Consider the following 26,408-nt stretch of genomic DNA (forward strand, 5'->3'; position numbering starts at 1 on the left):
AATATGATCGTCATCGGATCGCCCTTCCCACTGTTCCAACAAGAATTGTGATCTTTCGGTGACGGTTTTGTGATGATTATTTCAGTAATCGGGCCATAATCGGGCAAATGCATGTGCTGGTTGGACTGACTTGCGCACTAGGATTTAATTCTTTAAATTTTTTGAGCCTTGCAAATTTTGAGCCTTTTTGCAAATCGAAAACGGGAATCGTGATCGACTAAAAGCACACAAGCTGTCACCAACACAAATGACAAATGATAATGATGAATAAATCAGTTATCAGTCAGATAACCGTTCCAACATCGGTTTCCAAATTACCGTCATGGGACGATAACTGGGCGATACAATTACGAACATGCGCACAACAAACGGTACAAGTAGTTTCGTGACGGTTTCTGGACCGTCCAAAAGTTTATGTCGGAACAAACCTAAGACTACTGGAAACGGCAGAGATGAGAGTAGTGAGAAGAATTATAGGAAATACGCTGAGAGTTTGAAATAGGGCAGTACAAGACAATGTAACGTATAGTGTATAAACGAATGGTCACTAAACAGAAAAAAGAATGGAACAACCACATAAGCAGCATGGGAGAGACGAGACACGTGTGGTCAAAATAGCCAGAGATAAATCACCAATCGGTAGAAGTATCGGCCCATCGCGCAAAAGATAGGGTGACAACCTTCCATATAGGTATCAATCCGCCAACGAACAAGCAGAATTGCTTATAAAGAGGAATAATAAAAAGAAGAACATTCAAAGCAACCAACAATCCAAGATCTATTCTGTCCAAAACCAAGCCCAACAACACACCAGAAAGATCCAAAAATTGAATCTATAAAATACCCTGTGAATGCAACAATTTCCACGTGGGAGAAACTGCAAGACCACTAAGTGTCACAGTAAATGAGAATGAAACAAACTTCAAGAACGAAGACTTTGAGAAATCCCAGATATGCAAACATGCCTGGGACAAAGTACACAGAGTACAATGGAAAAGATGCATCATAGGCGAAGCAACGAAGCACTAAAAGACCCAAAACCTAGGCATTTTGTGCAGTAAAATGAATCCTCATGCAACTTTTTGCATTCGATTCGAGAGAGTGAATTGATTTCCGGCAAAAATTTTTGGTCATGAGAAAATGCATTTTCAAAGTGCATCTCTAAGATGTGGAAAATGAAAAATTTATAACTCATGAACTATTGACGGAAATGAGCTCAATTTTTAGTTTAGGTTTTGGAGGTCACTGAAAACGAATTTCATACGGCGATGGTCTCCGAGGTACCTGATGCCCAGGGTGGAACTCGTCGCCTGCGACGATCGAATAATTTGCGGAACGGTCGAATAATTCGCGAAATGAAGATTGGATCGAAAAACTGAAAAATACATATTCAATATTTTTCAAAGATCTATCAAATGACACTAAACACGACCCCCACTCCACCCCCTGGAGGTGGGGTGGGGGTAACTTTAAAATCTTAAATTGAAACCCCATTTGTTATTACAGATTTGGATTGCTTACGTAAAAATAAGCAACTTTTATTCTAGACATTTTTTCTAATTGTGGATAAATGGCGCTATAATCGGAAAAAACGATTTATCATGATACCATAGACAAATTATAGAAACTGTCTAATATCTCGAGAAATACACTTCCCAATAAAAAATCAAAAAATACGTGTTTAATATTTTTCAAGAACCTATCGAATAACATCAAACACGACCCTCCACTCCACCCCCTGGAGGTGGGGTGGGGGGTAACTTTAAAATCTTAAACAGGAATCCCCATGTTTTATTGCAGATTGGGATTCCTCATGAAACATTTATTCGAAACATTTTTTAGAATTATTGATAGATGGCGCTAATAAATAGTGTTTTTCCGATTATAGCGCCATCTCTCCATAATTCGAAAAAATGTCTCGATTAAAAGTTACTTATTTTTACGTAGCGAATGCAAATCTGCAAAAAAATGGGGGCTCCTATTTAAGATTTTAAAGTTACTCCCCACCCCACCTCCGGGGGATGGAGAGGAGGGTCGTGTTTTATGTTATTCGATAGGTTCTTGAAAAATATTAAAAACGTATATTTTGGTTTTTTCTTTGGAAGTGTATTTCTCGAGATATTAGACCGTTTCTATAATTAACCTATGGCACACACACACACACATGCTCGTATCAACCCCAGCCCCGGGGGACATGTGTGATCCAATGTAAAATTGGAACCCACATGTCCGAAGATCAAACCGGTCACACCCCGTAATGGAGTGGTACCTATCTGACCCCCAAGCTATACCTCCACCCCTCCCCATCGAAGGACATACCGAATGGGGAGGCGTTGATCTTAACGCTACTTTGGATGCCCTGGGTGATGGGACATCCTTTGTATTACTTCATGTGGTTAAGCCACCTGGTTTTAGGGGTAGCTAGAAGAGCTTTTCTCCCTATTAATGACTAAATTAATTTTTTACTTTACTTTGGACTTGTGTCCTAAAAAAAAATGTGTTCCGGACATCAAGGCACCGATCTAAATCGGTGTCTCGCTGTCCAGACCGTGTGTGCTCGGTCCCTCAGCCGGCGAATTGGCAAAATAAATTTTGTTCTCCTCGACGGCTGAGAGCCCGAAGGGTGTGGCCATCAAGCCCACGTCTGTCGGTACGTGACCTCGATGCTCACATTCCGCGGCTATGGTCCATTTGACCTACCTGAAGGGTACTTAGTGCCTGAAGGGCGACATTTGTGTTTCGATATCCTGTGGCTATCTCAATTTTTCATTCTTAAGGGTTTCCTCTATATCCAGCTAACTGCTGTCTAGGCCGTCTATGTACCGTTCTTTGGTTTTCGTCGTAATTAGTCAATTCTCTTAATAATCTGCTAGGATGGTTCCTGATATTGTTAAATATTTCATGTGCTCTTTCGTCTATCATTCTCAGGACTTTCTTTTGTTGCGTATGTCCAAATACGTATCTTATCTGTGGTTTTGGATGGTTTGTATTTTTTTCTTATTGGTATTACACGTGTGTCCCCATGCGGCTGAGGCGTATGTTAGTGTTGGCAAAATTATACAATTTACCATCCTAATCTTTGTCTTAAATCTCAGTTTACTCTTTCGACCTATTAGCGATGAGAGTTGACTCCTAAGGGCTCTAGCTTTGTTGATTGTTTGTTTTAGGTGTTCTGTAAAGGTCAGCCTTTTGTCCAACACTACGCCTAGGTATTTGGCTTGATTTGACCATTCAATTTTGGTATCAAATAGGGATAGTACCTCGTTTGGCCTGCCTCTTCTTTTTTGGTACATGACGGCCGTGTTTTGTCAGGATTGATAGCTATTTTCCACTGCACACATTATTATTAACCTATGGTATCACGAAAAAACAAATGGGATACCTAACAATAACAAATACAATAAAAAATGGGGTTTCCATTTAATATTTTAAACTGACCCCCACCCCACCTCCAGGGAGTGGAGTGGGGGTCGTGTTTAGTGTCATTCGATAGATTTTTTAAAAATATTGAATACGTATTTTTCAGTTTTTCGATCCAATCTTCATTTCGCGAATTATTCGATCGTCCCGCGAATTATTCAATCGTCCCAGACGACGAGTTCCACCCTGGGCATCAGGTACCTCGGAGACCATCGTCCTCATGAAATTCGTGTTCAGTGACCTCCAAAACCGCCCAGTATAAAAAGTGAACTTATTTCCGTCAATATTTCCCGAGTTTAAAATTTTTCATTCCCCATCTCTTGGAGATGCACTTTGAAAATGCATTTTCTCATGCACAAAATTTTTTGCCAGAAATCAATTTAGTTCACAAAAAAGCCTGACACTCTCTCGAATCGAATGCAAAAAGTTGCATGATGATTCATCTTACTGCACAAAATTCCTAGGTTTAATGCTTCGTTGCCTCGTCTATCAATAATCATGAAAGAAACAGACAGAAATGTCAAAGAAACACCCCTAACGCTACTTAATGAAGAACAATATGTAGAAGAGCCCATTCTCTGCTGATGGGCTTTTCTACATATTAAACTAAAAGAAGAAGTCAACAACAAGAACATATCATCAATCGCGGAATAAAAGAAGTCGAAGAACAAAAATCACAACAATGTCATACACAATACACATGCAACACACAATACACGAAAACATTCTACCTACAGAATTTAAAAAAAACTTAATTGTATACAACCACATCTATGACACTGATTTCACAAATAAGTTACAGTCAGAATTTGACACCTCTAGCTAGGGTAATAACATCGTCTTTAAGCAATTTTTTCAACCACACACATACTGTGGCCAAGATCTAGGCCAAATATTTCAATTTTTGAGAAGACATACACAACCTAATAAATATAGGTAAAATTTTCTTAGAATTTTTAGAATAATCTTTTTTGAGAACGATTTCCGTAGTTTAAATCAAAACGTCAAACATTTTAGTCCAAGTAATGAAGCTTAAAATAGTACAAAACCTCGCAATTTTTACAGAATGGGTCGATTTGCTTGAAAATTTGAGAATAAGTAGTGGATAGTCCAAGGATCAAAATCTATATGATGGCGCCTTTAGCATGGGGGTGGTTGCCACCCCATCTCGGGGGTGTAAATTTTTTATTATATTTTGACCGCAAAAGTTGGTAAAAACATTCATTCTAAGCAAAAAACGTTCTATACATTTTTTTGACAAAATTAATAGTTTTCGATATATTCGCTAGCGAAAGTGTTAGTTTTATATCGAAAAAATCAATGTGTTTAATAAGTTTTCTGCTAATAACTCCAAAAGTTTTTAGTCCGTTCTTTAACGGTAAAATATTGCAAAACCTCTAAATTTTACCAAATTTGGCATACACATAGCTAACAAGTCAAAGAAAAAAAGTGATATTGTGCCGATATGTGCTTTTGCCCTGGGGGTGATTTTCACCCCCTCTTGGGGGTGAAAAAATATTCGTCCAAAGAAAGTCAGGAAATGGATAAACTGGCTAATTTTAATTAACTTTTGTCCTATAGAGTTTTTCATTAAGTCAATACTTTTCGAGTTATTTGGCAGTGAATATGTTCATTTTTTCAACAAAATAACCACGCTTTTAGACGGTTTTTCGCAAATAACTCAAATAGTAAGTATTTTGTCGAAAAAACATTCTTAGCAAAAATATAGTCTGTAAAACATTTAAAAAAAATGGTGTATACATCACGTCTCTACACCTAGTAGAAGCAGAGTTATAGCTAATGAAAAATAGGTTCATATTCGTCAAATTCCAAATGGAATACTTTAAGCTGAAATAACCAAAAATGAAGCACATTTCGGGGAAAACTCATTACAACTTATTTAAAGTGTTTAAAAAAAGCTTTATTTTTTTTTTAAATTTCTAGCATCAAAATTAAACAAGTTACGCTCAAAATAAAGGTAGTCCCTTCTGGTTTTGGTAAAAAAATCGAGAAAATCACCCCCTAATTAGTATCTTAAATGAACTTAATCGTTACGACTTCACAAGTTTCTTGACTCGAGTATATATTGTTTATATGATCTGTAAGTTTCATCGGTTTAAAGTCCTTATTATTGAAAGGGCTGTAGTTAGAAGGGGTTGAACGAGTCACTGATCACGAATGTATGCAAATTTAGAAACACCAAATCTTAATCAATTTTTGTCTAACAGAAAAACAAAAAAATATATGATATTCAGAAAAGCAAATCTGACTTTTTTTGTTTTTCGAGATTTTTGGTATCTCTAACAATTTTTAAGTTATTTTGAAAAAAAGCATATTTTTCAAAATTTAAATTTTTAAAAATTTTACTTTGAAACCAAATTTTTTCAAAAATAAGCACTTTGAATCGATGAAACTTACAGATCATATAAACACAACATAAGTAAAATAATTTGTGGAGCGGTAACGATTAATTTCATTTAAGTTGCTAATTAGGGGTTGGTCTTCCCGATTTTTTTTTTGCAAAAACAAAAGGGACCAACTTCATTTTGAGCTTAACTTGCTTAAATTTAATGCTAGAAACTTTTTGTAAAAACAGAAATAAAGATTTTTTTAAACACTTTAAAAACGTTAAAATGGGTTTTTCCCAAAAAGTGCTTAATTTTTTGGATATTTCACGTCGAAATATTCTATTTGAAATTTGGTGAATATGAATCTATTTTTCATTGGCTATAACTCTGGTTCTACGAGATCCAGAGACCTAACGCGTACACCATTTTTTTTTTACTTTTTTATAGGCTATATTTTTGCTAAGAACGTTTTTTTTTTTGACAAAATATTTACTTTTTGAGTTATTTGCGAAAAGCCGTCTAAAAATGTGGTTATTTTGTTGAAAAATGAACATAATCACTCGCAAATAACTCGAAAAGTGTTGACTTGGAGAAAAAGCTCTATAAAACAAAAGTTACTTAAAATTAGTCAGGTTACCCATTTCCGGACTTATTTTGGACATATATTTTTCACCCCCAAGAGGAGGTGAAAGTCACCCTCAGGGCAAAAGCAGACATCGGCACAATATCACTTTGTTCTTTGACATGTAAGCTATACGCATGCCAAATTTCATGTCAATCCAAGCGTTTCTTTAAAATTTAGAGCAAAAACCTTGAAAGAATGGACTATTTCGTTTTATCAACACAACTTTACTTAACAAAATGTACCTTTTGAAAAAATAAACAAAACCGTTTTTTTTTTAATTTTCTTTAAGACCAATAGTAACCGAGCTATAATTTATTATATGTTAGCTCTTCTTCGTCAAATGCTTAATACTGTAGTTTCAAAGTCAAAAGACGGGAAAACTATGCATTTTTCGGGGATAACTTGATCAAACTAATTTAAAGTATATAAAAATATCTATCTCAAGAAATAAAAAAAGTATTTAGCTCAAAAATTAAGTGACTTATAATGAAAAGAATGTGAGTCCCTATTTTTTTCAGCGAAAAAGTGATCGAAAGCAACTCCCTAATCACCATCCTAATTAAAATTAGTCATTGACCTTATTTGGTATTCTTTATTTATGTATTATTAATAGGTTCTAGAAGTTTGACCGGTTTAGAGTGATTAGTTTTTAAAAAAATGGAGTTACAAGCGAATAACGAATTTTTGTAGTAAGAACCTGATTTGCAAAAATTTTTTCTACGGTAAAAATTGAGTCAGCTATTGACAATTAAATCTTGTATTAACATGCAAAAACCACCTTTACCAACTCTTTCAAAGTCACCTCTTTTTGCGACTGAGGATTTTAAAAAGATTTAATATTAATAGGCTTATAGATCTTGTAAAAACCTACAAAATTCTTTTTTACCAAATTTTCTAACATAAAAAATAAAAAAGATACAGTTAAAAAATCAATATATTTTTTTGAAAAAAAAAAGAGAAATCCAATTGGAAGCATAATAATGTAAGTTAGGGGTGTTTTTATTCATTCTTGTTTATTTATGTATTAGTAATATATTTAGAAGTTTGACTGGCTTAGAATGATTAGTTTTAAAAAAGTGGAATTAAAAGCGAATAATTAATTTTTGTAGTTTAATAATAAATGCCATTTTATTCAGAATAGAAAGATTAGCATCAGAGATACAAAAAAATGTTTAAATATGAAATTATAGGTTATTTAATTCAGAAGAATTTGGTTTGAAAAAATTTTTTCTACGGCAAAAATTGAGTGAATTGTAAATGAGTATATCGAAAAATATTGATTTTTTCGATATGAAACTAACACTTTCGATAGCGAATAAATCGAAAACTATTAATTTTATCAAAAAAATGTATAGAACATTATTTGCTTAGAATGAACGTTTTTGTCAACTTTTACGGTCAAAATGTAATAAAAAATTTCCACCCCCCGAGATGGGCGGCAACCACCCCCCATTGTAAAAGCGCCTTTCGGCATCATATAGATTTTGATCCTTGGACTATCCACTACTTATTCTCAAACTTTCAAGCAAATCGATCCATTCTGTAAAAATTGCGAGGTGAACAGCTTCATTACTTGTACTATGTATTTGTAATTTTCATTACACCGATAATTCTGCTCAATCCCACATAAACATAATATTTAAAGATAAAAATGTTAAAAGCTGAGAACTCAAAAGCTGGAATAAGAACCGCGATTGATTATATGACATCCAAATAAAAAAAACTTACCTGAGTCATAATAATCGGACTGAGGTTCTCTAGGTGAAAACTTGCATCCACGTGAAATATAAGCTTTCAGCCTATCTTTGGCAGCTAATATGAGACCTAAAAATGGAGGTGACGGTCTCATGGGTCTTGATAAATATTCCGGGTGGTATTGCACGGCTACATAATAAGGATGTTTGTCTAATTCTAAAATTTCCATTCGCTTCTTGTCCACGTCGACACCTACAGAACAAAATTTGTAGCATATTCACAAAACAAATATAATAATCAAAATAATAAAAAAATCAATCCCGAAAGAATATTTCTAGATGTAGTTATGACATGGCAGGAATTTGAAGCAGATGATAAAAGTGGAAGTTAAACATAAATCTTACTCTTTTATGCGAATAACACCAACTAATTAGGTAGAATAATAATTGTGGCGGCGTTTTGTGACACTGGAAGTCCAGCCGAATGTCATCTAAGACATAAGAGTGCTACAACTGCAGCTCAAGACCGATTTTTAATGTATACCGCTAGAACGCAACAAACAATTGAAGAGTACAGGGGAAAAACAAGGAATGTCACTTTTTCATGAATTTTGGCTTTTCTCGCCATGTGGTAGCAAAAACTGAGTACTATCGACTAGACTATCGATTCAGAAAAATAACCAGAAAGATCAGTCTATATAAATTTTTTAAGAATTTGTATCCAGGCGAAGGACCAGGATTGTCCGCACGCCACTGGGCAAAAATAAGGAATATTAGCTGTTTTTTGGTGCATTATTAAGTTAATAACTTAAGGGGGAAGTCTACTGTGACAAGGGAATAAACAGGCCGATTTTCCGGATTTTTTTTTAACAAAATGTGACTCGTACATTAAATTAAATTAAACCGTCATCTTTATTATATATTCAAGTATTTGCAAAACATTTTTCAAGTCGAAATATTTAAAATGGCCGTCGTGGCACTCTTTCAAGCGCAGGTCCGTTTTTATTTAGGTGCCCAAACGGTGTACATGAAATCTCACGTCTGGGTGATCTGAAACAAAAATCAAAATATGGTTATCATCTACATAGTATTGACTCTCGTCTGACGGAGAATTTTTTTGATACCGTTTTTTGTTTAATTGTTATAAACAATAATAATATCAAATTTGGGGCAAAAAAATAGAAAAAAATTTCAAGAATTTTTTTTTTTCGGCGCCAAAATTTTTTATCGACAAAATCCTCCGTCAGACGATAGATAGTCAATACTATGTAGATGATAACTATATTTTGTTTTTTGTTTCAGATCACCCAGACGTGAGATTTCATGTACACCGTTTGGGCATCTAAAAAAAACGGACCTGCGCTTAAAGGAGTGCCACGACGGCCATTTTAAATATTTCGACTTGAATTTTTTTTTACAAATACTTGAATATATAAAAAGATGACGGTTTAATTTAATTTAATGTACGAGTCATATTTTGTTAGAAAAAAAATCCGGAAAATCGGCCTGTTTTTTCCCTTGTCACAGTAGACTTCTCACTTAATATAGATTAATATTATATTAAGATTATAGACCAATAATTGCTAGAATTCTGCTAAGAATCTCCTAAATTGTTTTTAGATATCATAAGAATTAAACCTTTATTGGTGTTTATCTCAATATGTATAAAATGTGACATTCCTTGTTTTTCCTCTGTACTCTTCAATTACAGCACCTGAATTGGTTAGCAACTTGCAGCGGGCGCACCAGGTAACCATAGGCTGTGATACTGTAAGAAATCGTCTTCATGAAGCCAATCTCCAAAGTCGAAGGCCATAGAGATGTCCACCTATCTCCAGAGGCAATCGCGCTCCAAGGTTAGTGGTCGTTCACATACACTGCTATGGCGCGATCAGCGATGCGATGTTATGCTATGCTTTTTCTCATGAGGATCTTTCAGTGCGTCACAGTTTTTCGATTTGTTTCTAACGCATTCAATTGTATGTGACAGAAAAAACCCACGTCGGTGATTACATTTCGTCGGTGACATTTATAACATTTATTCTAGTTGTCAATAGATGGCGCTATAATCGAAAAAATTATTTACTAATTATATATATCTGCGAATATAATCTGTACAATTTATAAGACTATACAAATCAAAGAAAATACCATTTTATAAATGCAATAAACACAATTGATTTGTTTTTATGCCAAATTGCAAATAAAATGAGACAACTGTCAGATTTAACTAAAATGTCATGTTAGAATAAATGTCATAAATGTGTATTATCACGGACTTAACTTTTTTTCTATCATTTGTGACGCACTGAAAAATTCTCATGAAAACAAGCGTATGCGTTACATAACAAGCAATTATCTGTGGGTGTTTCCATACAAAGATATGTTTGTGAGCTAGTAAAACTGAATTATAGATTGACGGAAAATTCATTGTTAAAGTACAATATTTTAAAAAAGTGTCTAAATAGAAAACGTAAATGGGTTCATAAAATTAATTCAAAAAGAGCAACATTTGGAGAGTTTCAGCATTTATTTGCTAAACTAATTTTACATCCTGATAAATTTCGGATGAGAATACGAGAAAGGGCGACATTTGAGGAGTTTTATCATTTATTGGCTAAAATAATAATTATATCACCTAAAAAATTTCGAGAACATTTGTAGTATAATATGAACCCTCTGTATAAATCATAATTTAAATAAGATGTTATTAACCTTTAGGGTATTGAACAGATATAAAAACAATAGTTTATAGTTTTGGATCACATGTTTGATATGCGTGAACTTGAACTATATTTGTTATGATTTAGATCGGTATAAAACATGCTGAGGAATCAGTATTGGGAGATAGATAGATAATTATTAACTTAGTATGTAGAGGTCGAGACGCTATGAATCATTACTGTTATTATTTACATATTGTCCGTTACCAGTGAATAAAGTATAATGTATCGAAGACGTATTTATTCTTTTTAATTAATTTGAACCAGAAGGCATTAACTACAGACTATTTGCGACACATTTTCGGATGTCTTTAGAAACATCAGACTACATTCAGAGAGATATAACTTGTTGTTGTTTGTTTGGGTTTATATGACTGCGGACACTAAATCCATTCGCCAATTTTACTATTTTTTATTTTATTAGTCATTTTTTCGTATCTTATCCTAAAACTAATACTAATATAATAAACAATTCTACTAATAAATCATTATTTTTGTATTTTTTTTAATAATTTTTTATATATTTTTTTTTATTTATTTTTTTCTAAATGATGTTCTCAGAGTTCCACAGCAAAAACTGCAACATTCTTCTTTAGCCCTCTACTTAATTCGAAAGCTATTTTACTATGGACTGTCCAAGTTCGTCATTCATTTTTATCTACATATTTTTTTATATTTTTTTAATTATTACATATATATTTTTTTTTCTATTTTTCTTATATATCTTTTTTATATTTTTTCTTTCTTTTTTTTTTGTTTTTTTTTTATTATTTTTTTTTATATTTCTTTTCTTTTCTTTTTCTTTTAACATATAACAATTTACAAGAAATACTTACTCTATATTTTACAATTACAATTTAAGCTTAATATCTAAAATATGTTTATACAATAGTCGGTATACCAACACATTATTTTCTAATGTTAATAAATAATTGAAATTAATGGGATGGTGGACATCAGTCAAAGAATACAGTGAATTTAAAAACATATTAACTTTATTAGAGATAAGAGAACAGGTCAAAATTTTGTGTTGTAGATTGCCCAACTGTCCACAAATACATTGTGGACTATCAGCTATATTAATTTTAAATAAATATGATGGAGTAAGACAGTGGTCAAATCTCATTCTGCATATGGTTCTTGTCATATCTTTTGTCGACTCCATTTTAGAAAACCAAGGTTTATCCGTTATACAGGGTGTCCCGAAAAGATTGGTCATAAATTATACCACATATTCTGGGGTCAAAAATAGGTTGATTGAACCTCACTTACCTATATACAATAGTGCACACAAAAAAGTTACAGCCCTTTGAAGTTACAAAATGAAAATCGATTTTTTTTCATATATCAAAAACTCTCAGAGATTTTTTATTGAAAATTGACATGTGGCATTTTTACGACAGCAATATCTTAAAAAAAAATTAAGTAAAATTTGGGCACCCCATACAAATTTTATGGGGGTTTTGTTCCCTTAAACCCCCCCCAAACTTTTGTGTACGTTCCAATTAAATTATTATTGTGGCACTATTAGTTAAACACATTATTTTTAAAACTTTTTTGCCTCTTAGTACTTTTTCGATAAGCCAGTGTTTATCGAGATATTTTGAATATTTGTCGAATCCACCACATATTTGTATATGGTTAAGTACGGCTAAGACCTGTTAATAATCTGAAAATTTATTTATAATTTACATTTTTAGGTATATTTTGAAAAAGAAGCTACATCTCGATAAAAGGTGACTTATGAACAAAAGACTAAGAGACAAAAGTTTTAAAAACACTGTGTTTAACTAATGGTACCACAATAATAGTTTCAATTGGAACGTACACAAACATTAGGGGGGTTTAAAGGAACAAAACCCCCATAAAAGTTTTACGTAAATATATTGAAAAAGAAGCCGCATCTCAATAAAAACTGGCTTATCGAAAAAATACTAAGAGGCAAAAAAGTTTTAAAAACGTTGTGTTTAACTAATGGTACCACAATAATGAATTAATTGGAACGTACACAAAAGTTTGGGGGGGTTTAAGGGAACAAAATCCGCATAAATTTTTTATGGGGTGGACAAATTTCACTATAATTTTGTTTTAAGATGTTCCTGACATAAGAATTATACATGTCCATTTTCAATAAAAAATCTCTAATAGTTTTCGATATATTGAAAAAAATCGATTTTCATTTTGTAACTTCAAAGGGCTGTAACTTTTTTTGTGAGCACATTTGTACTAAGGTAAGTTAGGTTCAATCGAACTATTTTTGACCCCAGAATGTGTGGTATAATTTGACCATTCTTTTCGGGACACCCTGTATAGTTTCTGATTGATCTGTAGTGGTTTCCTGTATTTACGTTTTCATCAATATACCTCTCTTTCCATTCTTTCTTAATCTCTTTGAATAAATTTGATTCAATATCTTTTGGCGTACAAAGATAATGGGTTAATACTCCTTGTGTCACCGCGTTTTTAGCCAATTCATCTACCATTTCATTTCCAGTTATTCCACAGTGGCTTTTAACCCATGCCAACTTAACAGACTTTCCTTGTTGCTGAAGTTCTTTAATTTTATTTATGATATATAATTCAATGTAGTTCACTTTTGATTTAGGATTTATAGCACTAATTTTACTTAGAGAACTTTTACTGTCACTATAAATTATAAATTTTGAATTATTTATATTAATAATTATTTATTAATTTTTCCACATCCATATTGCTCGTTGGACGTGCGACTACTGGCGATGGAATCAAACATTTTTGAAAACCAAACCAAAGCGCATACTAGCCGCTACTAGCATCGCAATCGCACTAAATCGCGCGCTATTTGAACAAGGTGGTTAAGATACAAGTGTTTGATATCATCGCATAGCCCTAGCATCGCATCGCTGATCGCGCCATAGCGGTCGGTGTATGTGAACGACCACTTAAAGTGGTGTCAAGAACATCAAAACTGGGATGCAAATGACTGGGCTAGTTTTATTCTCCGACGACTCTATATTTGGATTTCATCCAGATTCTCGTGGAGTAAGAGTGTGGAGACGATCTGGAAATGTAGCATGCTTATAACATGTTAAGGACGTTTACACATACAGAAGTGGTACAGTAATGGTATGGCGAGGAATTACAGTCGGTGGCAGAACGGACCACGTTCTCCAAACTGTTTCCCTAAAACTCAGCAGTATCTCGACACCATTCTACAACCCATCGTTCGTCCGTTTGCTGATGCGTTTGGTCAAAACTTCCACCTCATCGCATGACAATGCTCGTCCAAATGTGGCACGTCCAATTACAGACTGGCTTACCAACGAAGGTATTGATGTGTTGCCTTGGCCAGCAGAATCCCCTGACCTGAATCCCATCGAGCACGTTCGGGAGATGCTTCAACGAATAATTACTCCACACATGGGTAACATATACACGCCGTTTCGTTTCCGAGAACGTCTGATAGAAGAATGGGCAAACGTACCCTCAACAGGTTATCGACAATCTTATTTTGTCTATGGAAGATACATGTAGATCCATAATAAACTAGGGTGAACGCCATACTGTGTATTAATTTTGTTTTTTTTTATTACGACCATATTTTGTGACGACCTAATTTTTTTTAATTGTTGATCTCGATATTTTTGACATTTCTGTAATGTATTCTTGTTATTTTTCACATTTCAAGAAATTTTGTTGTATATTAAATACTACTGATCACTACAAATCGATTATTATTTATTCAAAACAATTAAAGAAGAAATTATCTCTCTTATTAAAAATATCCCGAAATTTCCGATGTTTGTAATAAATGATGGAAATTGATATTATATTGCTACCAAATTAACTTGCACTTACCTACAAAATGCATGCCGCTTTCCTCAAAAGCCTCAATATATTCGGGATTTACTTCATACCTATGCCTGTGTCTCTCATCAATTTTATCTCTATTTTCATATAATGTTTCTAAAAACAAGAATAGTTAGGAATGAAACTGACTTCATAATATATGAAGTGGTTCAAAGAAATAAAAAAAATTGTTGTGTATTGAATTTTGCGCTTATAATAAATACGAAAACATATATTTCAGATCGAAAAACCTCAATACAAGTATTATAATATTCAAGATTAACAATCAACAATATACTGTATCAACAAACTGAAAAGTCTGAGATGCAGAATTCAGTAGACCACGAATATAGAAGACAAGAAGGACTCTACTATATGCAGTCACATTCCGTTTTCATTCGTCGTCAGGCTTCCTCAACAGCGCAGCGTGCACACCTCTAAATCGAAAAACAGCTAACGCATCTATTTAAGGGAAATTTTAAAGATCATTGAAATCCCCATTGGGACGCGATCCAGCGACATCTCTTAAACCAACTAAAAGTCTCAGATGCAGAATTCACCATTATAATAACAGCTGTCCAGCGATTGTGCATCCCTCTGAATCGAAAACAAGCAAAACCATCTTTTACTTTTCTATCTTTACTCAGATTTGAGTACTAGGAAGTTTCTTTCTGTCCTTTTTGTTTTCTATATTCGTTGTCTGCTGTCTTATAAATTGTAAAAGTCGCAGATTAAGGATGTACCAGAAAGAGCTTTCAACAAGAAAAGTTTCAGATTTAAATAATTATTTACCATTTTAATTTTATTATAATGGTGAATTCTGCATCTGAGACTTTTCAGTTTGTTTAAGAGATGTCGCTGGATCGCGTCCCAAAGGGGATTTCAATGATCTTCGAAAGGGCCTAGCCGGGTAAGATGATGAAAAGTGCCCCCAAGTCGATTCGAATTCCATATAGGTCAACGTTTAGCATATATAGTGAAACTAACTTTCTGAAATTTTTAGCCCCCTGGGTGGTCATGTGACCCACCTAGAGCCTAATTAGGGTTTTTATTTTCTATCTCAGCCGCATCGAGAACTAGAGAAAAACTTTAAATAAAAAAGTTGTAAGCTTTAAAAAGTTCTGTCCGAATTTTTTTTTTAATTTATAGCGAAAATTTTAAATTTTAGAACGATTTTAAAATTTTAAATGAGTATAAAAAATAACTAAGACATTCGTTTTCATGAAAAAAATATATAACGTGTATTTTTGCATAATATTTCACCCTGAATTTTTTCAAATTTTTAAAATTGGTGAAACGCACCTTTAAAAATAAAAAATCGCATTTTTTCGGTTTTTTTTCGTTTTTTGATACAATTTTATACATATTTTTCAAAAAAAGTAACACCGTCACTAGAATAGGTAAAAAACTGAAAAATAATTGGGGTTTGCTTAATAAAAAATGTTTGTAATGCCATCCATTTTCAAGATACAGGGCGTTGAAGAAAACAAAATTTTACACATTTTTTATGATTTTGCCGAAACTACTGGAAACATTGTAATAAATTTTGGCGAGTTTTAAGAGGTAGTTGTTGTGCATTTTTTGACATACAATTAAGAATTGTATAGTTATCATTGGCGCGCATAGGGGTAATGGTCTGAACTTTTTAAAGAAAAAAGATAGTACGCCACTGACATATTTCAAATTAACAATCGTTTTTGAATTCCTCGTTCAATTTGTGACAAAAAATCTATCTTCCTATTTTTTCATACGACGCGCCATTTTTATTCAAAAAATAAAACATCTTAACCCTTACAAAGTATTCGAACTTCTATGAAATAAAATACTACTATTAGTAGTTTCTACATCTACATAAACTCGTACATCCATTATAAAAACTAATTCGAATACTTTGGAAGCGTTAAGATATTTTATTTTTTGCAGCAAAACGACGCCTGGTATGAAAAAATGAGAAGATAGTTTTTTTATCGCAAATTGAACGAGCAATTCAAAAATGATTGTTAATTTGAACTATGTCAGTGGCGTACTATCTTTTTTTCTTTGAGAAGTTCAGACCCATTACCCCTAAGCGCGCCAATGATGAATATCAAATCCTTCATTGTATGTCAAAACATGCACAATAACTATTTCTTAAAACCCGCCAAGTTTTATTACAATGCCAGTAGTTTCGGCAAAATCGTAAAAAATGTGTAAAATTTTGTTTTCTTCAACGCCCTGTATCTTGAAAATGGATGGCGTTACAAAATTTTTTTATTAAGCAAACCCCAATTATTTTTCAGTTTTTTACCTACTCCAGTAACGGTGTTACCTTTTTTGAAAAATATATGTATAAAATTATATCAAAAAACGAAAAAAAAAAACCGAAAAAATGCGGTTTTTATTTTTCAAGGTGCGTTTCACCAATTTTAAAAATTTGAAAAAATTTAGGGTGAAACATTATGCAAAAATACACGTTATATATCTTTTTCGTGAAAACGAATGTCTTAGTTATTTTTTAATACTCATTTAAAATTTTAAAATCGTTCTAAAATTTAAATTTCCCACCAAAAATAAAAAAAAAATTTTCGGGCAGAACTTTTTACAGCTTACAACTTTTTTATTTAAAGTTTTTCGCTAGTTCTCGATGCGGCTGAGATAAAAAGTAAAAACATAAAAACCCTAATTAGGCTCTAGGTGGGTCACATGACCACCTAGGAAAAATTTCATAAATTTAGTTTCACTATATATGCTAAACGTTGACCTATATCGAATTCGAATCGAGTTGGGGGCACTTTTCATCATCTTACTCGGCTAGGCCCTTTCTCTTAAATAGTTGCGCTAGCTGTTTTTCGATTTAGAGGTGTGCACCCCTCATATCCATCATAAGAGAATGAGTCAAATAGCAGAATGTTAAGAAAGACTAAGGCTACAATTGAGTTTTAATTTCAATATTTTTTAAATGCTAGAATATTCCACAGGGTGTTACGAACTTTCAGGAAAAAACATAGTATTATTGTTACACCCGGTATACAATGACATTTACCTGTTCAGCAACACTATTACTACATCCATATTCTTAGACAATAAGACTATACCATATTAAAAAAATCACTAAAATCGGACAACAGGTTTAGGAGATTCGAGACATCAAAAATGACCCATTTTTAGGCCAGGAGTGTATTATAAGCATCCCGTTTCTGCTATTTTTTTGGGATTTAAATTGTCTAATGTTATAAGCGTCACATCTTTGTTAATTTATTTTCAAATAATTATTTTATTCCGTTTCATTATTAGTTCATTAATTTCTTTACCTCTTGTATAGTTTTTACTAGTTTTCGTTAAAAATTAGTTGGCGCCCTCTCTCTTTCTTTTCTGTAAGCAAAATTCTCTAGGCATTAGTAACATAACATACAGGGTGTCCAGAAACTCTACCGACAAACGAAGACAGGAGATTCCTCAGATAATTTTAAGACAATTTAACCCAATTCATCTAGTCCGAAAATGCTTCCTAAAGAAGCTAGAGCTATTTGAAGATGGAGTCTTGTAATTAGTTCTGCTAATCAATGCTATGTCATCAGCGTACGCCACAAGTTGCGACATCGATGTTATAATAATTGTACCTTTTATTTCAGTAGCTCTTACTGTTCCTTCTGTAGCAACATTAAATTGTGACGTTGATAGAGAGTCGCCCTCTGTCATACTCTGGTTTCTATTTCTATATTTTTGGAGATGTCGGCATCTGTTATTATTGCTGTCGTCGATCCTTCCATTGTCATTTTCGTAAGCTTTATGAGTTTCATTGGGATATCTAGGTTTTTCATGTTTTCTATTAGGTCGGGTCTTATTAAGCTGTCAAATGCTTGCTTGGAATCTATGAAAAGGATGTGTAAGTAGATATCATTTTCGTAACACTACTGACTACTTCTCTATGTGTTATTTTTTTAATTGACTACGAAAACAATATACTAACCTTAATTTTGTCTAAAGAATAACAATATATAAAATAATACTCACTGACAAGACTAGTTGGTCTATTAAAAATGGTAGTTCTTTTTCCTAACCTCATGGTACCACCTTTACCGCCAGTATTATGTTCGGGCATATCAATAACCACGGGATATGGAGTGGTTTCATTGACTTCAGTGGAATTGGCACCTGGTAAATTAAGAACATTTCTGGCATACTCTATCACAGCTGCTTGGAAGCCCAAACATATACCTAAAAAAGGTTTGTCATTCAGCCTGCACCATTTACAAGCTTCAATTTTCCCTTCAACTCCTCGTTTTCCAAAGCCTCCAGGTACAACAACGCCACTGAAAACGAAAGTCAAATATTACATATTGGTCACAACTGCCAATATTGACCGTCAATAAACGGGCATTCTTAAACATATCATCTAAACCTTCGTAAAACCGAGCGGAGTGCAATTCTCCCCCCCAAAAAATTGTTTTTATTTACTTTTTTTTCAGGTATGTTTCTCAAATCTATTTATAATTTAGCATAAGAAAGTTCTGATAGATTGCTGTTTATTGCAACAAGTTATAGTCAGTTTTGTGTCTTGGGGTTCAGCCGTACCCCGCATGGTAAGTAACGACAGGTATGTATATTGCATTGAAAACCAAGCGAGGTACAAATAAACCCCAAATTGTTCAAGAGACGCACTGGGGTTCCAAATGCCGAAAACGTGGTCATGACCCTTTAAAAGCGTATATTGTTTATACACTTCGGAATTACTTTCATTCTCAAAGGTTTTTGGCATCGCTGATTACGAATCTGACATTATTTTTTCTGAAAAACAAAATGGTGGATCCAACATGGCGGACCGAAATTGAAAATATCAATCAAAACGCAATTTTTTGATCAAATTCGGTGGTTTAAGGTCGCTGATTACAAATCTAACATTACTTTTTTTTAAAACAAAATGGCAGATCTAATATGGCCGAAAGAAATTCGACAATTTTATTTTAAACGCATATTTGTTTAAAATTTCATATTATAAGGGACTTTTGAAATTGCTGATTACCAATGCATTTTTGTTATGAAGTACAATATTAAGAACCTATTACTTATATACAACCGCCCATAAATACTCAACAATCGCCAGAATCATGTAATATGCGTTATTTCCCACTTTTGTATTCAAACAACTGCCAGCAATGCATAGGCAGTTATAGGCAGATAAACAAAAGTGATTATGTATCTTCTTACTATATATTTTAAGATTAATAAACATTAGTCGCAGAATTATGCAGAATTTTGTACTTTTTGAATGTATCTTTACAAAATTTTGATTATTTCAAGTATATTTTCATTACTTATGCATTAAAAAATTTAAGGCATTTATTGTTACTAAATCTTAAGTTAACTTACATCTTACATTACTACATACTTAAAAAAGAGCAATCTGCTTTACAGCGATAAAATTGATAAACTATAAAACGTTTTACAGCGTTTTCAATATACGCGTTCTAAACTTACGTGCATACAAATCGGCCCACTTAAAAACTTGGTCATTTTTGAAGTCTCGTATCTCCTAAACCTGTTGGCCGATTTAAGTGATTTTTTTAATGTGTTATAGCCTTATTCTTTAACAATATCGCTGTAATAATATTGCTAAACAGGTAAGTGTTATTGTATACCGGGTGTAACAGTGATAGTGTGTTTTTTCCTCAAAGTTCGGAACACCCTGTGGAATATTCTAGCGTATATAAAATATTGAAATTAAAACTCAACTATAGCCTTAGGCTTTCTTAACATTGTGCTTTTTGATTCATTCGCTTATGTTGGATAATAAAAAAGTTAGGTATTTTAACAACTAGCAACGTTCTTCATCAATACAGGATGTTTTTAAATAAGTACGACAAACTTTAAGGGGAAATTCTGCATGAAAAATAATGACTGTTTCATTTATAAACACATGTCCGCAAATGCTTCGTTTTCGAGATACGGTATGTTGAATTTTTTTTACAAACTGACCATTTATTTACTGCTCTAAAACCGGTTGAGATATGCAAATGAAATTTGGTAGGTTTTAAGAAGTAGTTTTTGTGCATTTTTTGGCATACAACTAAGAATTTTATATTTACCATTGGCGTGCATACAGGTCATATTACCTGGTCATATTAACCGTATGCACGCCAATGGTGAATATAAAATTCTTAGTTGTATGCCAAAAAATGAGCAATAACTACCTCTTAAAACCTACCAAATTTCATTTGCATATCTCAACCGGTTTTAAAGCAGTAAATAAATCGTCAGTTAGTGAGAAAAATTCAACATCCCGTATCTCCAAAACAAAGCATTTGTGGACATATAACATATAAATGAAACGGTCATTATTTTTCATGCACAATTTCGCCTTAAAGTTTGTAGCACTTATTTAGAAACACCCTGTATTGATGAAAGTTGCTAGTTGTTAAAATACCTAACTTTTTTATTATCCAACATAAGCGAATTAATCAAAAAGCAAAATGTTAAGAAAGCCTAAGGCTACAGCTGAGTTTTAATTTCAATATTTTATATACGCTAGAATATTCCACAGGGTGTTCTGAACTTTGAGGAAAAAACACACTATCATTGTTACACCCGGTATACAATAACACTTACTTGTTTAACAATAATATTATTACATCGATATTGCAAAAGAATAAGGCTATAACATATTAAAAAAATCACTTAAATCGGCCAACAGGTTTAGGAAATACGAGACTTCAAAAATGACCAAATTTTTAAGTGGGCCGATTTCTATGCACGTAAGTTTATTTCACTTTCTCTGCCGGCCAAAATAACCTCGGATATGGCTCACTTGTTCCTGAGCTATCAACCAGAATACATCCAGTCTGATCCTTATACCTGCGTATTACGACTCTACGATAGTATGAGAAAAATACTATAAACATGAAAATCCCTAGATAGGGACTTTTTTCTCGCCTCATGACCACGTTTCAGCATTTGGAACCACTGTGCGACGGTCCCCGTATTTATCTTCATAGCTGCTACTCAGACATGTTTAATTGTTATCTCACTATCTCAGTATCAGTACAATTTTAATTCTAGTTTGTTTAGTTAGGTTTGTAGTGCATGCTTTATAAAAATGAGTGAAACACACCAAAGTTTTGAAATCTAAAAAAGGTAGCTGTTAAGGATATTAGAAACGGACACTTACGATAGTTATTTTAATAATTTGGTACTAGAAGATAGTTCAAGTGATATCGAAAAGACTGATATAGTGACAGAAATTGATGAGGTTTAGTGTTGCAAGTTACTGATGCTGAGATCAGTAATAAATCAGTAAGTTGTACTGATTATTTCATTCATAGAGATTCTGACCAATAGAAAGCTACAAAAATAAAAATTACAGAGATTATTCATTAATGATTTTAACTTCCAATCGTATAGTAAGAATCGTTTCGAGAGAATAGCTTGATCCACCCTGTTGGCTTAAATGGGTCCCTGATAGACTAGGTAATCGAGGCGAATAACTATAAAGGACGGAGCACTTACAACTTACGACCAGTGACGGTTTAAGGCATCATGGGGCCCTAGGGCCCTGGGGACATTAAAACTAATTTACAAATAGGTCTTGCGCCTACTCTTAAAAAAATCATGATTACCGCCCTCGTGAGACTTCGTTTATTCCGTTATTCATGTCGAATCGAACAACTTTTCTAATACGGAAAATTTTCTGGAGGAAGCGTTTCGTAAATATAGAGGTTTTTAAACTTTTTTACATCGGACAGTTACTGGAGTACCCTTAAAAATTTTTCGGATTATTTCATTCATAGGTGATTCTGACCAATAGAAAGCTACAGAAATAAAAATTAAAGTGATTATTTTTTAATGATTTTAACTTCCAATGGTATAGTAAGATTTTTGATCACGTGTTTAATTCTGCCCAATCAGATTATTATTATACTGGGAATAATCTACTGTAGAAAATTACCGATAGAATTTTTTTAAGTAGATTGTTTCTGTTTAATGGCAACCAGTTTCCTAGTTTTGACAACTGTCACATTTAAGAAAATATCCATTAATATACTTTTAGTTCTGCATCTAATGTCAAATTGTCACGAGGAGAACACAAAGAAGCAAAAAGCGCTCAATTTACTTCGGTAAGATTATTTCATGAATAAAACTGTATTTATAAATAAATTTACTAACATTTTATTAATATCTTCATCTAAATATTTGCTAAACTGTGCTTTTCACTTTGACAAATTGAAAAATGTGTGTCACAGTAATAGGGATCAATGTCACTGACTGTTTTTATATAAAGACTTGAATTTTATATGTAAGTATTAAAAAATAATCTTACGAATATCACACGACAGTAAGAATAAATAAGAAAATAATGCTTCATTTTTTTTCAAATTTGTTGTAACAAATTTTCGAAAAACTGTCGCATTATTGTCAATTTATTCTCACTCTCTTGTGATATTATACCCGATAAGTTTTGATAATTTCCCGTCGTCAAGTATATTACGTCAGATGCCCTTCGTTGCTACGAAAAAAAAATGAACATTCAGTGACATTAATGACAATTAATATTTTACAACTTGTCAAAGAGAACACCAGGAACAGGTTTAGCAAATATTCCAGGCGAAGATATTAATAAAATATTAGTTAAAATTATTTCAAAAACAGTTTTATTCATGAAATAATCTTATCGAATTACAGTCGAACTCTTAAAAATTACCGATTTGTTTTGCCCTCGTGACACTTTGACATAATTTCACTCCCCTTTCAAAGGGGAAATTCAAGTTATACATTTAAAGATTGTGTGGGCAAAAGTTCCACTTACTACGAGGAAAAAGAGTAGAAAATACAAACTGTTTCAATAGGTTTGACTAGATATAGTTCTTAATTTTCCACTATAAAAGAAGCTTTTGAATGATTTTTTTCACAAAATATTATGAATGTGATTTTATTGGAGACGAATAGAAAAGCCAAATCATACTGTGCAAAAAATGGAAAGGCCTTTTCTCCATTTGTGCAAGAAGAACTTGAAACATTTATTGGTTTGTTTATTATTTTTGGAGCCTGGCACGCAGCTAAAAGGCCAATATGTGTATTACGGGGCCAAGATCCAACTTTATGTCGTCCTGTAGTATCATCTACTATGTCTTGCAACAGATTATGTACTTCCTAAGATTCGACAATTTTGAAACAAAAGAAGAAATAAAACGCACTGCTAAATTTGCTACAATCTGAGATATCTTTGATAGTTTTGCATCAAATTTCAAGAAATCTTTAAATTCATCTGAACACTAAATCCATCTGAATCCACCCACTGCTACGAGGATGAGCAGCTAGTCCCATTCCGAGGCAAGGAACCTTTTAGGGTTTACATAAAGAGTAAGCCGGACAAGTACGGTTTAAATATTTGGGTCTTGGCTGATTGTAATTCGGCATAAAGGTACAGCTAATATGCAAATTTGTTTAGTTAAGCTATTTCATGAAAAAAAAATGCAATATTTTGTACAATTTATACTTTTATGCAAAGAAGAACACAAACCTGAGAAAGGCCAAGGACAAAGGATAGTGACCTGATAAAACATTTATCGGCAGGATAAGGAATAATTACTAATTATGTCTACTTTCTTACTAGTATGAGTTAGCTTATAAGTTTTTAGATAAAAATGTAACCTTGTGTGGAACACTACACAAAAATTAACCTTATATTTCAAAAGAACTACATACTTTCAGCAAGATATAAGAAATACTTTTCAAGCATGTTAGCTTTTATGGAAACTAAAGACAGTTTCTTACGTCCGGCGTCCCAAAGAAAAATGCAGCCATTAACGACAGAATGTAACGATGACAAAATAAGTGAAGAAGAAACATATCGCAAACTGGATATTATATTACACTACCATAAAACGAAGGATGCAGTGGATATAACAGATAAATTGGCAAAATTTACGACACAAAGAAAAGGTAATTGGCTGATGGCAATATTTTTCATCTGCTGGATATTGGTATCAACGCTTATAAACTTAAGATGTTGAAAAATCCAGATTGAAAATATTTTTTTTATTTAGCTAATGCCTCGGCAACTAATGGCCACTGACATGGTAGGTACGGTAAATTTTTGCAGTTAGGTATCTAGTGTCATGTGTAGTGTGTATGTTGAGTAAGTGTCTTGTTACTTTACAAAGTCGACGTCATTGTCTTTGCAAAGAGACGCTAATTGTATCCGAACGTCTGCGGTCCCTCTGGTGAGTACCGATCCGACAGAAACTATTTTCATTTATTAATTTATAATAAACGAAAAATTCCTGACACTGGTGAGATTCGAACTCACGACCATTCGGACCTTTCGATCTAAAGGTAGGCGCTCTTACCACTGAGCCACAGAGGGGGTAGATTGAAAAATTAATCGTTTAGATAGGAGTGTTTTATCTGAGTTGAGCCAACAATTAATTAGGAAAAGTATAATTCATTAAATTCACAAAAAGTCATTAAATTTCAATATAAAACAATAATTCTTGTTATAGTCCAATAAATGACCGTATTGAAGTATAATTTTCAGGGGCAACTCCGAATTGCATGAAAATTTGGATTTAGGTTCTACTTACCCTCCACTTCAAAGTTGAAATCGAGCCGTTGGTTGCTTTTACTTGGGGGGTGACAGTCACCCCTTCTTGGGGGTGTAAAACGCTTGTTTAAAATAAGCCCGGAAATGGATAAATTGACAGATTATAAGCAACTTCCGTTCCATAAAGTTTTTTACGTAAGTCAATACTTTTCGAGTTATTCGCGATTGAAAATGTTGATTTTTCGACAAAAAAACTACGTTTTCAGACTGTTTTTCACAAATAACTCAAAAAGTAAATATTTTATCGAAAAAAATATTCCCAGCAAAAGTGTAGCTTACAACAAATCGAAAAAAATGGTGTATCAGTAAAGTCTACACATTGAGTAAAAGCAAAGTTGTAAAATTCGTTCTTATTCGTCTAATTCCAAATCGAATAATTCACCGCGAAATCACCGAAAAATCAAGCACTTTTCGGGAAATGCTTATTAACATTTTTAAAGTATCTAAAAAAGCTTTATATTTGTTTTTTACAAAAGTTTCTAGTATCCAAAATAAACGAGTTACACTGAAAAAAAAAAAGTTAACCCTTTTTTTTGGTAAAAAAATCGTGAAAACCTGCCTCTATTTAGCACCTTAAATAAAATTAATCGTTACCGCTTTACCATTTATTTTAACTCTATGTGGATTGTTTATATGATCTGTAAGTTTTATTGGTTTGAAGTGATTGGTTGAAGTGAAATTTTTGAAAAAATTTGGTTTTATAGTAAAAAAAAAATTCTAAAAATTTTTGAAAAACTTCCTTTTTCCAAAATAACTTATAAGCACTTTAAACCGGTGAGACCGACATATCATATAAAAAATAGATAAGTAAGTAAATTGTTTTTAAAGCGGTAGCGATTAATTTCATTTGGGGAGCTAAACACTGGGAGATTTTCATAATTTTTTCACCAAAAAAAAAAGAGGGCCAACTTTATTTTGAGCGTAACTCGCTTATTTTTAATGCTAGAAACTTGTATAAACAATTAAAATAAAGCTTTTTATAAACACTTTAAAAAAGTTTGAATGGGTTTTTCCCGAAAAGTGCTTAATTTTTCGGTGATTTCACCTTGTAATATTCGATTTGGAATTAGACGAATAAGAACGTGTTTTCCATGAGCTACAACTTTGTTTTTACTCGATTGATAGACTTTACTGATATACCATTTGTTTCGGTATATTATAAGCTACATTTTTGCTAGGAATATTTTTTCGATC

At 32.9% G+C, this 26,408-nt stretch overlaps 1 protein-coding gene across 1 annotated transcript in view; it reads right to left on the reverse strand.

Moving 5' to 3' along the window:
- The window catches only part of LOC126887706 (CTP synthase), a 54,551-nt gene that overhangs the window by 1,366 nt on the left and 26,777 nt on the right, over positions 1-26,408 (reverse strand). Inside the window, exons 5-7 of the mRNA XM_050655373.1 lie at positions 18,632-18,930; positions 14,648-14,755; positions 8,122-8,340 (exon numbers count right to left, since the gene is read on the reverse strand). Coding sequence (XP_050511330.1) covers positions 8,122-8,340; positions 14,648-14,755; positions 18,632-18,930 — 626 coding nt within the window. The remainder of the gene's footprint in view (positions 1-8,121; positions 8,341-14,647; positions 14,756-18,631; positions 18,931-26,408) is intronic.

The sequence above is a fragment of the Diabrotica virgifera genome, chromosome 7, assembly GCF_917563875.1.
Source record: "Diabrotica virgifera virgifera chromosome 7, PGI_DIABVI_V3a".
Lineage (NCBI taxonomy): Eukaryota > Metazoa > Arthropoda > Insecta > Coleoptera > Chrysomelidae > Diabrotica > Diabrotica virgifera.